The 12,352-nt window shown below is 45.1% G+C and overlaps 1 protein-coding gene across 1 annotated transcript in view; it reads right to left on the reverse strand.

Annotated features, from left to right (window-relative positions):
- Window positions 1–11,131, reverse strand: part of MXRA5 (matrix remodeling associated 5) — a 34,632-nt gene extending 23,501 nt beyond the window's left edge. The window contains exons 1-2 of the mRNA XM_025372780.1: window positions 10,220–11,131; window positions 7,312–7,527 (exon numbers count right to left, since the gene is read on the reverse strand). Coding sequence (XP_025228565.1) covers window positions 7,312–7,527; window positions 10,220–10,266 — 263 coding nt within the window. The 5' untranslated portion in view covers window positions 10,267–11,131. The remainder of the gene's footprint in view (window positions 1–7,311; window positions 7,528–10,219) is intronic.
- Between the last annotated feature and the right edge of the window lie 1,221 nt (window positions 11,132–12,352).

The raw sequence follows: 12,352 nt of genomic DNA on the forward strand, positions 1-12,352 counted from the left end.
AGAGATTTTCATTGCTTTATACAAAAGCCCACTGTTTGGTTTGTTGACCCTGATTAGGAACTTGGTTTGGGTGCTGCCTCAGTGTTTCACTCCATTATGGGTTGACTTATAGTCACTTTCTTAACTCTCAGCTCCAAGATGCCTCCTTCTATTTCCAGTGATTCATTCTTGGTCCACTTGGGCATGGCCTCATCATTTTAGAAGAATATTCCATAGTGGACAATTAGTTAGCTCTCTGGTTTTTGCTGTTTGCCATAAAGTTCAGAGTTATTGGCCATCTTTCTGTTCCTTAGACTCACCAAACTTGCCCGCTTTATGGCACAGCCATTGATTTGTTCTCTATAGAGATGCTGCTGAACATCCTGTAGTGCACATGACAGCCCCTACAACCCAGATTGATTGAGTCCTAAACATCAAGATTGCAGAAATTTGGTAACCTTACCTTAGCATGTGCAAATTTGTCTATCTGTCTCTCTGTCTGTATCTATCTATCTATCTATCTACCTATCTACCTACCTACCTATCATCTATCAATCTATCTATAATCCTCTCTATCTCTCTATCAATCCATCTATCATCATCCTATCATCTATCAAGCATCTATCTATTATCATTTATATATCAATTATATATCTATTCATCCATCATATCTATTTATCTTCTATTATCTATCCATCCATCACATCCATCTTTCTATCTATCAATCATGTATCTATCATCCATCACATCTATCATCTATTATCTATCCATCGCATCTATCTATGTATCTATGTATCTCTGTATCTATCTATCCACCTATCTATCATCTATCTATGTATCTCTATCTATTCCATCTATCTATCTATCATCATATCATCTACCTACCAACATACCTACTTTTCATCTATCCCTATCATCTATCAGTCTATCATCCTATCTAGCTATTATTCTATCATCTACCTATTATCCTATCATCTATCTATTATCTCTCTATGCATCTATCATATGTCTATTCATCCGTCACATATATCTATCTATTTATCTATCATCTATTATTGTTCCATCCATGGCATCTATCTATCTAATATCTATGTATCCATCACATCTATCTATCATCTATTATCTATCCATCCAAGACATCTATCATCTATGTATCATCTTTCTATATATGTATAGCTATTCTATCTATCATCCAATCACCTACCTATCAACATACCTAGCTTTCATCTATCTCTATCATCTATCAGTCTATCAGTCTATCATCCTATCTAGCTATCATTCTATCACATCTATCATCTATCTATTATCCTATTATCTATCTATCAACAACCTACCTATCATCTATCTCTGTCATCTATCAGTCTATCATCCTATCTATCAATCTATCACTCTATCATTCTATCATCTATCTGTCTGTCTGTCTATTGTCTATCTATGGCAGTAGTTCTCAAACAGGGGTAAATTTGCTTCTAGGGAACGTTTGTCATCATGTGTAGACATTTTTGGTGATCACAACTATGGAAGGGGGTGCTACTGGCATCTAATGGGTGAAGGTCAGGGAAGCTGCTCAAAGTCTTACAATGCACAGGACAACCACATAAAGTAATGATCCTATCCAAAATGGTAATAGTGCCCCAAATGTCAGTTATGCTGAGGTGAAGAAACCCTGCTCTAATCATAGATAATCTTTGGGCAGATGTGCTTTCTTTATTGTTATTTAGGATTCTAGATTTAGTAATCTATCTGGAATTTTGAACACACAGAAGGGAACTGATGTCAGCATCAAAATCCTCTTCCATTTCTTGGATGCTGACATTTCACTAGATACAGCAAGCAGGGGAAATAATGGTATCAGGTGAGTAGGTGAGATTGTCAGGAACCAGGTTAACTAAGAGCTGAGAAAACATGGGAAGGACTATGTTTTCTTCACACCAAGTGCAAAAGGGAGTGATTGGAGGGTTTAAGTAAGGGAGTGACGTGAACTGAAGTATGTGTTAAAACAGCAATGTTGGCCACTACCTGGAGAACGTGTCAAAGCTGGGCAAGAGAAGGAGGCAGAAATGCAGTGAATCCTGCAGAGATATTGAGGGATGTTGGATTCATGACCAGGTGTGGTAGTAAACATGAAGGCACACAGAACATTTCAAAATGTACTTAGAGGAAGAGCCAGCAGGCATTGCTGAGTGGTGGGAGTGAGAATGAGGACAAACTTGGGGGAAGGACTTCTGCTTGGAGGGGAGCAAGTGGGTGGATTCTACCATTTGCTGGACAGCAAAGGCTGGAAGAGACAGGTGTTGGGGAAAGAATTCAAAGCTGTGTTTGCCATGGGATGTTTGAGAATTTTGTAAGAATCTAAGGGGATAATAGGGCTCAAGACCAAGATGGAGACCCAAGATACACGTTCAGGCAAGAAGACCAATGGAATAGAGCTCTGGGAGTAAATAATATCACCTGAACAGAGCCCAGAAGAAGGAGACAGATCTTCAGACAGAGGAGATAGGGTTCTGAGGCTCAGTCTCTGAAGTGGGTCAGAAGCAGCTGGATGTTCCTCAGCACATTTTACTTCAAGGGTGTGATATGTTTTCCTTCCATAGTTGTGGTCATCAAAAAGGTCTCCAGATGTTGCCAAATGTTCTCCAGGGGCAAACTCATCCATTGTTGCTAACTACTGTCATAGATAGATGATAGATAGATAGATAGATAGATAGATAGATAGATAGATAGATAGGCAGGCAGACAGATGATAGATACAATAGATAGATAATAGATAGATAGGCAGACAGATGACAGATAGATAGGCAGATAGGCAGATAGATGATAGATAAGTACATAGATACATAGATAATATATGGGCAGACAGATTGATAGATGATAGAGATAGATGACAGGTACATAGATGATAGACATGTGATAGATGATAGGTAGGTAGGTAGATAGATAGATAGATAGATAGATAGATAGATAGATAGATAGAATACATGATAGACAGAGATAGATTGATTGATAGAGATGATAGGTAGGTAGACAGATTATTGATAAATTGATGATAGAGAATAGATAGGTAGATTAATAGATGATAGATAGACAGATAGATAGATGGATAGATAGAATAAGTACATCAATAGATAGATGATAGAGATACATGATATGTAGGTGATAGGCAGACAGATGATACATAGATCAATAGATTGATAGATAGATGATAGGCATGTAGAGAGATAGATTGACTGATGATAGAGATAGATGATAGGTAGGTAGATAGGTGAGAGGCAGATGCATGACAGATAGATAGATAGATATAGATATAGGTAGAGAAGAAATAGATTGGTTGATTGATGATAGAGACAGATGATAGGTAGGTAGACAGGTAATAGGCAAATGATAGATAGATAATAGAGAGAGAGAGAGAGAGAGAGAGAGAGATATTGAGAAAAACATAATGGCTCATACTAAAGCCATGGATAGCTGAATGTCAAATTTAACCTGAGAAATTTGATGACAACTATCAAGGTGGAGAAGAAGGGAAGATAGGAACAAAGGATCAATACTGGTTCATTTCCCTTCACATCTGAATAAATCCCCCAGTTCGGGAAGGCACCCAAAGTCTGGAACGGGCTCCACATCAGCTCAGTAAACCTGTCTGACCCTGTCATCTTCCCCCTGCTTGTTTGTTGTTGTTGTTGTTATTTGTTTTGTTTGAGACGGAGTCTTGCTCTGTCGCCCAGGCTGGAGTGCAGTGGCGCGATCTCGGCTCACTGCAAGCTCCACCTCCCGGGTTCACGTCATTCTCCTGCCTCAGCCTCCGGAATAGCTGGTACTACAGGCGCCCGCCACCATGCCCAGCTATTTTTTTGTATTTTTTAGTAGAGACGGGGTTTCACCGTGTTACCCAGGATGGTCTCGATCTCTTGACCTCATGATCCGCCCTCCTTGGCCCCCCAAAGTGCTGGGATTACAGGTGTGAGCCACCGCGCCGGGCCCCCCTGCTTGTTTTTAAGGGGCATTAGAGAGCTTGTAGATGCAGATGCCAAGGATGCCAGACGTGAGAATGGGGTAGATATTCTGGAATAGACCGAAGCCTGGGGAATCACCTGAGTACCCCCTTTCAGAACCCGAGGGTATACATGTCCCCTTCTTGCATCCTTCTAAAAATCAGCAGAGAGTCTGGGAAATGAGCACCACACTCAGGGAACAGAATCTAACTGGAGACTGGGATGACCCTGCATGAAGTGCAGTTCGGTGGCTCATTAGCCCTTTGGCTTACATTCCAGACTACCTTCATCACTACTGATTGGCAATCACTGAATGTATAACCAACTCTGTAAAATGTTTATGGCAGACAATATTTGCAAAATTATGTCAAAGGTTCCGGTTAATATCACAAGGCAGAACTTAAAATAAAATAGGCAAGTATGGCCCTTGTCAAAGCTGCAGAAAGGCATCATCAAAACCAGTCTTTTAATCAAGAGAAAAAAAATATTTAAGAGTCTGTAAATCCATCTCTAAGTGGATGCTATGTTGTTGGCTCCTGGAAAAAATATTTGGAAAGCAATTTTCAGAAATGCTTTTAGTTTGTCCAAGCAGGAAACAGCAATACTGACAAAAAACCCTAAAAACAGCTGTGCGGGAATAGAAGGATTCATGAACACTTGGCCAACAATTCCTTATTCCTTGAGAGTCTTATATTTTCTCCAGACTGCTAAAACACAGATCAGTCTCCGAGTTTTATCTGTTAGACATTGCTCTTGCTTCAGGTTTTTCCCCCAAAAAGATGCAAGATGCCAGACTCATTCCCTAATTTGAGGTGGATTTTTCTAAAACAATGCTGCTATGATATTATTAGTAATTTTTTCAAGTAGTATATTAATTCATGTTACAAATTAAACTAGATGGAGGTAATAGATGTTGATACAGTGAAGTGATTCTCTAGGGTTTTTATATTTTTCTTTTCTTTTTAATATTACAGAAAACTGTCTCTAGATATTACTGGCATCAATAGGAAAAAGAAACATTAACATGTTGGTTTGTCTGTTTTATTCCCATGTTAAAGTCAATCTTTATTGTGAGTTGTTTAAAATGAAACCATCAGAAACGGTGTTGTGATTTAGAGGTTAGTTATGTTTTGCTCTCACAAAGTACTTCAGTTTAAAAATGAATGGGAAGAAAAGCATCCCAGAAACTGTAAATGAGATGCAAACAACTTCAGAGGTAATAGTCTTATTGGTGCTATGAGTCTCAAGCCATTAAACAAATCACCTCTTTGGGGAGGGTGCATGCAGGGACTGTCCCCACCCTCATTTCCAGCCTGATAGCCCCCTTCCCAACACGCAACACAAACACACAAACCTGCTGTGCAGGAAGTACCTCAATATATATATATATATTTCTGCATCAGCCCCATGCTTTTTAGAGGGTTCCACCAAGTCCTGGCTGATGGCGCCCCCAGCATGGGACCTGCCAAGGTGCCAGGTTTGAGAGACGAGGTGGCTAATCCCAGCATGTGGGACCATGTGTTAAAATGGTTCATGTATAAAAAACAATTCCTAGACAGAGCCATTTTGCACCCCAAGGGCGGAAGAAAAAGAAGTTACAGTTAAAGCTCCACTTTCTGTTCTGCAAATATCACATGCACCATCCCCCAGGATTCAAACAGGCTTTAGCAGACATGGAACCAACACAAATGCCCACCAATGATAGACTGGATAAAGAAAATGTGGTACATAGACACCATGGAATACTATGCAGCCATAAAAAGGAATGAAATGTTGTCCTTTCCAGGGATGTAGATGAAGCTGTAAGCCATCATCCTCAGCAAACTAACAAGGGGAAGAGAAAACCAAATGCTGCATGTTCTCACTCATAAATGGGAGTTGAACATTGAGAACACATGGGCACAGGGAGGGGAACAACACACACTGGGGCCTGCTGGGGGGTGGGGGGTGAAGGGAGGGAACATAGAGGATGGGTCAATAGGTGCAGCAAACCACCAGGGCACACATATACCTGTGTAACAAACCTGTACACTCTGCACATGTATCTTGGAACTTAAAGTTAAATAAATAAATAAATAAATCAAATGGGCTTTAGCACCTCTTCCCTTTTTCTTACTTCCATTACACAAGAAATGTGTCCTGATAAATTACAAGATTGTGAAAACGGAAGCTGGCTTACATGTTACTATTCCCTCCTCTGGCAACGCCAGGCTGTTTTCCCCAATGAGCTATCATTGTTGTGGTTGGATGTTCAGATGGCCAACTCCTAGAGTCTAACAGCATTTCACTGAGAAACCTATTTAATCGTCTGTTGCCATGGGTTAGGGAAATTATTATCTTATTCCCTCAACATTTTGTTCTCTTGTTCTACCACTGTCAATAGGGAAGTTTCCATTTTACTCCCTCAATGTTTCATTCTGACTCTACCACTGTCAATAGAGAAATTTCCATCTTATTATGTCAGTGTTTCATTCTCTTCTTCTACCACTGTCAATAGAGGAGAGTTTTTTTTTTTTTAAACTTTGTTCTATAAGATGTCCAGGTACATTTACAGTTATTTTGCATTGGCTCAAATCTGACCATTTTATTTTTATTAAAACATCTCCATGGTGGATATTTCTCAAACACTAATTTAATCGGTTGTTCTGGGGCTAGACGCTAGAAAGTAGCTAATATATTTTGTTGAAGAACTCCAAATGATTGTTGACTATTAAAATTGCAGTTGAGTACCTGTAGATCATAGCGACTAACAGTTAGGTCCACGAAACATTCGTGTGTATAAAATGAGACCAATATATTAAAATTTTACCTGGCACCCCACATTAAAATATGTTTTAAAAAAGATGTTGATATTTTTAATAGCCAAAATCTGCAGGAATTCTTTTACTGCCTCAAAGTCACAATTCTATCATCTACATGACTTATAAAATGGCACAGATGTTCTACTTATTTTTATTATTCTTAAATCGTTGCTGAAGTCTGTTTAAATCATCTTCATATGTTTAAGTGTGTGTCTCATTCATTCACCTTAACAATGTATTAAAGAAATGGTATCAAGGGAATTTTTCAACAAACTCTAAAGTTGTTCATGCTGCTCGTTGATAGACCTCACAGCAGTGGCAGCTGATGGATATATTCAGATAATCATCGAAAAAGCTGCGTTTAGCATAACTAAAAGGTTTCCTCTCTATTCTGCCCATCTGCAGCTCCATAATTCTCGACAGAGCTACACAGAGGAAATGCACATATGAAGTTAAGTAAATGCACATACACACATGTAAAAGCAGATCAAGACGCACGCACTAACAGTGGAATGGTTCGGGAAGAAGGTGGTACAAACCCCAAATTGATTCTTTCCACGTGTTTAGCAATGCCAGCAGGCACGGAAGCCAGGGATCGGAACGTGCAGTGGACCTCGCTGGGGACGTAGCAGGCACAAGGATGCGGGCAGGCCAGCGCCATTCGCGGATGGCCCCAAAGCAGGATCAGCACCACGGAGAGGGCCCCCCAGTGCGCGCGCTTGGGCATCTTGTCGGGGTGCCTGATTCTCGGATACCTGAGGTAGAACAAGGAAAAGAGATGCGCTTATTCACAGGTAGCACCGACTTCCTGTGGGCAATTTTTAAATTTGAATTGTGCATCAGGGTTTCAAGCTTCCCAGGACTTCACACGATGTGTTGTAGTGATGCTTAAACCATGGGAATTGAGAAAGATGAAACATGGTTTTTTCTAAACTTTTCACCATTCACTTTAATCATGACTATAGAATATAGTCTTGATTCTTGGCTTGGGTACTATGATTTGGAAATCTATCTTGCACTCTGTAATTGTGGGTATGAAATAGAGAGAGGAGAGAGCGAGAGAGAGAAACAAGAAAAAGAGAGGTTTATATTTATGTTTCTATAATAAAAGAAATAATAAAATATTATGTTTCTGCCTCCAGCAACGACTGAGCTATTATATATTGCATATATTTGAATTTAAAACATCCCAAGAAAAGTGTTTATTCGTATTCTTTCCTTTAATGATATTTCTCAAACCTTTAATTCTAGCTTCTTGAAGAGCTTAAAGAGGCATTTGCTAGGAGGATATTCATCCTGTTATTTCTGGGTTTATTTACTATCTTTATTTTATTTTATTTATTTATGTATTTATTTATTTATTTATTTATTTTTCTTGGAAAAGCCAGCGAGTTTTTGTGATGATTTAGAGTTGCTGTTAATTGGGGAGGAAGTTTGGGGGAACCTCTGATCATTCAATAAACAGGAAGGGACTGCTTATGAAATATATTCAGGCAAACAGAAAAAAAAATGGAGTCACTAAAAAATGGAAAAGCTCGGGTAAATGCTAGATTGCATCAGCTACTTCATTTAGAATGGCGGTGATCATTTTCTTCGTGCCCTGGCAATGCCTATGTCATCTAACCTTTTGTCATCTCTTGAATGGCGTTCACTTAAAAATAGTGGCACACATGGAAAGTAAATAGGGATACACAACAAACACGCGCCTGCCCATTCGCCCGGGTTCTGAACGAGCGCGAACTGCTGATTAAAAATTCTAAAATCCAGGCCGGGCTTAGTGGCTCACGTCTGTCATTCAGCACTTTGGGAGGCCAAGGCGGGCGGATCACCTGAGGTCGGGAGTTCGAGACCAGTCTGACCAACATGGAGAAACCCCGTCTCTACTAAAAATACAAACAAACAAAACAAAATTAGCCGGGCGTGGTGGCGCATGCCTGAAATCTCAGCTGCCCGGGAAGCTGAGGCAGGAGATTCGCTTGAAGCCGGGAGGCGAAGGTTACGGTGAACCGAGATCGAGCCATTGCACCCCAGCCTGGGCAACAAGAGCGAAACTCCGTCTCAAAAAATAAAAATAAAAATCTAAAACCCTTCCTATAAGAGAGGAGCATCCCAAACCTGCAGCTTTCCCTGCCTTTAAGTGGCCTAGAAAAGGTTATCCTCTTAAGCCCGGGGGCGCGTCTCCCTTCAGCTGCCCATAAAGAACTGATTGCACGCAGGTAGCTTTGCAAAAAAACAACTCCGGGCTCCGCCTCTGAGCGCTGGAACAAACCGGCTCCTGCAGCTCTGCAAAAGTCCTCGGAGTTTCCTCTCTCGCCAGAGCCCGGGCTTTCCCCGCCCCTGCCTGCGCGCCTGACCTCGGCGGTGGGCTGGTTCCAAGGGCAGCCGCGCCAGTCCCCAGCGTCCTGTGCCTGCGGGCGGACTTGGCCCGGGCGTTCCAGAGGACTCTTCAGCCCCAACTCCCTGTCTGGCCTCCCTCCGCCCCCTCCCCGGCACCAACCTCTCGGGAGACCCAGGAAACTCGCCCCCAGACAACCCTAATCCCAGGGACGCGGGGTCGGGTCTCTCCGCCGGGGAGAAAGCGGCCACGCGCCAGTTAGGCCGCCAGAGACGGTCTGCGAATCCCGTCGGGAAGCAGGGGTGGGGGCGTGAGGCCGTCTACTTTCTTTTTGGCCCGGGGCGGACAACCTGGAGTGGCCGGGCGGGCAGCCCTGAGCCCCTGGCCAGCTTCCAGAGTCCGCTGAGTCGCGTCGAGCTGGCTGCGGGGTGAATTACGCGCTTTCCCGGAATGCGGCTGGGGTGGCCCTGCGAGTCCCCGCCGCCCGGGACTCGGACATCAAACCCCTTCTATCTGCGTGATGACTGTCCCGGTTTTTTTGCATGGCTCAGCTCACTCTAGGCGTTCGGTTGTCCCCTTTCCAGGGAAAGCCTGGGTAAGGGTAGGAGGAAAGAGGCGGGGAAGGAGTGGGGGAAGAGAAGAGGGAGAGGAGACGAAGTAGCCACAGACTGAGCAACTTGGAAAGAGGCTCCTCAAGTGCCCTTTCCCCCACCGATTGCAAGAGCAGAGTGGGCTTCACTTAGGAATTCCGTTGGCAGCTTCCCAGAAACGCGGGATGGCCGGGTTGAAGGTCTCCAGAGAGAGCGAGGGATGGGGAGCGCGTTGGGGAGAGGGAGGAAAGGAGGCATGGGATGTCTGGGCTTAATTAGACCTATTCAGTGCATCCTCCTTCAAGATCCGGCTCTCCTCCCTAACTGATCTTTAGTTACTTAAATTTGCAGGAATTCAGGTATCCTGATTTCTTAGCAACTTCAAACAGTGCTGGGGAACGGTGCAACCTACCTGCATGCAGGTCCTTTACCCCCAGTTTTCCCTTGGGTGTCTCAAATCCCTTCACCCCCTGCGGGCAGAAACGGCAGCCCTGGGGCGCCCTGGCCACCCTGGGTCCTCACCTGTCCTTGAGAAGCCGCCGCACACGGGAGCGGTGCGCCGAGAGCATCCACCGAGCTGGGGCGCGCGAGTCACGGCCGGGAGTCTGCCGGGGTCATGCCCTTCCCGGGGCCAGGGGTGAGGCAGCTCGGCTTCCCAGCGCGGCACAGCGAGCCGGCGCCCTTTTATTCCCGGCACTGCAAGGCTTCCCCAAGTCCACGCCTCGGCACACCCCCACCCTGCCCCACCCCGGGGAGACGGGGCGCGGGCCCGAGCCAAGGGACCCTGGCCGCGCCGCTCTGCGCTCAGCCTTCTTCTTGCGTCTTCATTGCGCCTGGGCCCGGGTGGGCATGCCTCCCCCACTCCCGCTGCAAGAACCGCAGGCGGCTCGGGGAAGGAGGGCTCTTTGTCAGACAGAAGTCTGGAGACCCAGGAGAGAAGGGTGAGATGCAGGGAGCGCGGTGAGAGCCGCAGTTGAGTCCGCGCTTGGAGAGCGCCTAAGCAGCGCTGGGAACGTTTCCGTTCCTTTCAGGAGAGAGAGAAGGAGCAGGGTTTGCGCTTCTCCCGGCCAGACGGCGTTTTCTCTGGCAGCTCTTCCCAGCCCGTGTGCAGGCAGGAGCGGGCTGGCCCCGCCGGCATCCAGCTAGCTGCAGGCAGGGCTGCAACGTGAGAGCCGCCGCCACGCCCTCCCGCCTCTCCGGGACTCCCCGGCGCCCGCCTCCCTCCCCCTGCCAGTCTTCTAGCCTGAAAGGTGGAACGGCTCCCTTCCGGCGTGGGGAGCCTTCGAGGGGCAGGGCGAGGGCTGGGACGTTCGGAGAGTCTGATGGTATTGTCCGGGGAGGGGAGGAGGGATGGGGGGAGCGACCTGGCGACAAGGCAAAAAGTAGAGGGTGCAGAGGGTAGGTCCCTATTCCAGGAGGCAGAGGAGGAGGAGGAGGCGGTTGTCTGGCTTCCTGGATAAGTCAGACCTGGAATGGTGGGGAGAGGTTAGGCGAGGATCTTCAGTCAGCAGAGCCCACCTGGGGTAAAAACATGGAGCTCAGACAGGTGTGCAGGGCCCGGAAAGGCACCATTGCACCAGCTTGTCGCAGGGTGCACCAGCGACTGCTTTTCGTTGTTCCTCCGGTTAGCCGCATTCCTCTCCCTGAACCAGCATTTTGACAACACGTCCTTAGGGTGAGTGTTTGCCTGTTGTGTTCTTTGATCTACAAAGGACATCTGTGAGCATAAAAAAAAAAAAAAAAAATTATTTTTTTTTACAAGCCCAGTGGTACCATGTACTTGTACAACACATCCTGTCTGCTGAGATGCCCCTGAAGCAGGCTGATAGCATGCGATATTTATTTATTTATTTATTTATTTATTTGAGATGGAGTCTCGCTCTGTTGCCCAGGCTGGAGTGCCAGTGGTGTGATCTCGGCTCACTGTAACCTCTGCCTTTGAGGTGCAAGCGATTCTCCTACCTCAGTCCCCCCATGTAGCTGGGACTGGAGGCTTACGCCACCACGCTGGGCTAATTTTTGTACTTTTTTTTTTTTTTTTTTTTTTTTTTCAGACAGGGTCTCACTGCGTCGCTCAGGTTGGACTCAAATTTCTAGCCTCAAGTGATCCACCCACCTCCGCCTCCCAAAGTGCTGGGATTACAGGCGTGAGCCACCGAGCCCAGCAGGCATGCAGTTTTTCGAAGGCAATGCATGGAAAAGGTATAATTGAGAAGTGTCTGCTCTTGAGGTTCAGAAGTCCTGCCCCACATCCAGCACTCTGTCAGGGGGCTTTCAGGAGGAAGGAAGGACTAAGCCTAAGAAATAAGTTGCTTCCCCTGCATGGAGCCTGGACCATCTTAGCTCCTCCAAAGAAACACAACGTCTGGGAATTCCTCACCACCTGCCTCCCATGCCTAGGGGGGCTTCCACAGAGTTGAGAGTCAGGAAACACTGGTTCATAAATGGGAATTCATTCCTTCTCTAGCTTTCGTTTTCAGTGTGTGTTGACATAGTTCCAGGGAATAGTCAAATAATACCCTTAGGTAGCCTCTTTCTGGGCATGCCCCAAATCCACTGATTAAATTACAAAACAAAACAGAAAACAACTGTCTCTTGAACACGTCTTTACCTCTGTTAATGATGTTGCCACCCATCTCGTCAGCTAAACTAGAA

The sequence above is a fragment of the Theropithecus gelada genome, chromosome X, assembly GCF_003255815.1.
Source record: "Theropithecus gelada isolate Dixy chromosome X, Tgel_1.0, whole genome shotgun sequence".
Lineage (NCBI taxonomy): Eukaryota > Metazoa > Chordata > Mammalia > Primates > Cercopithecidae > Theropithecus > Theropithecus gelada.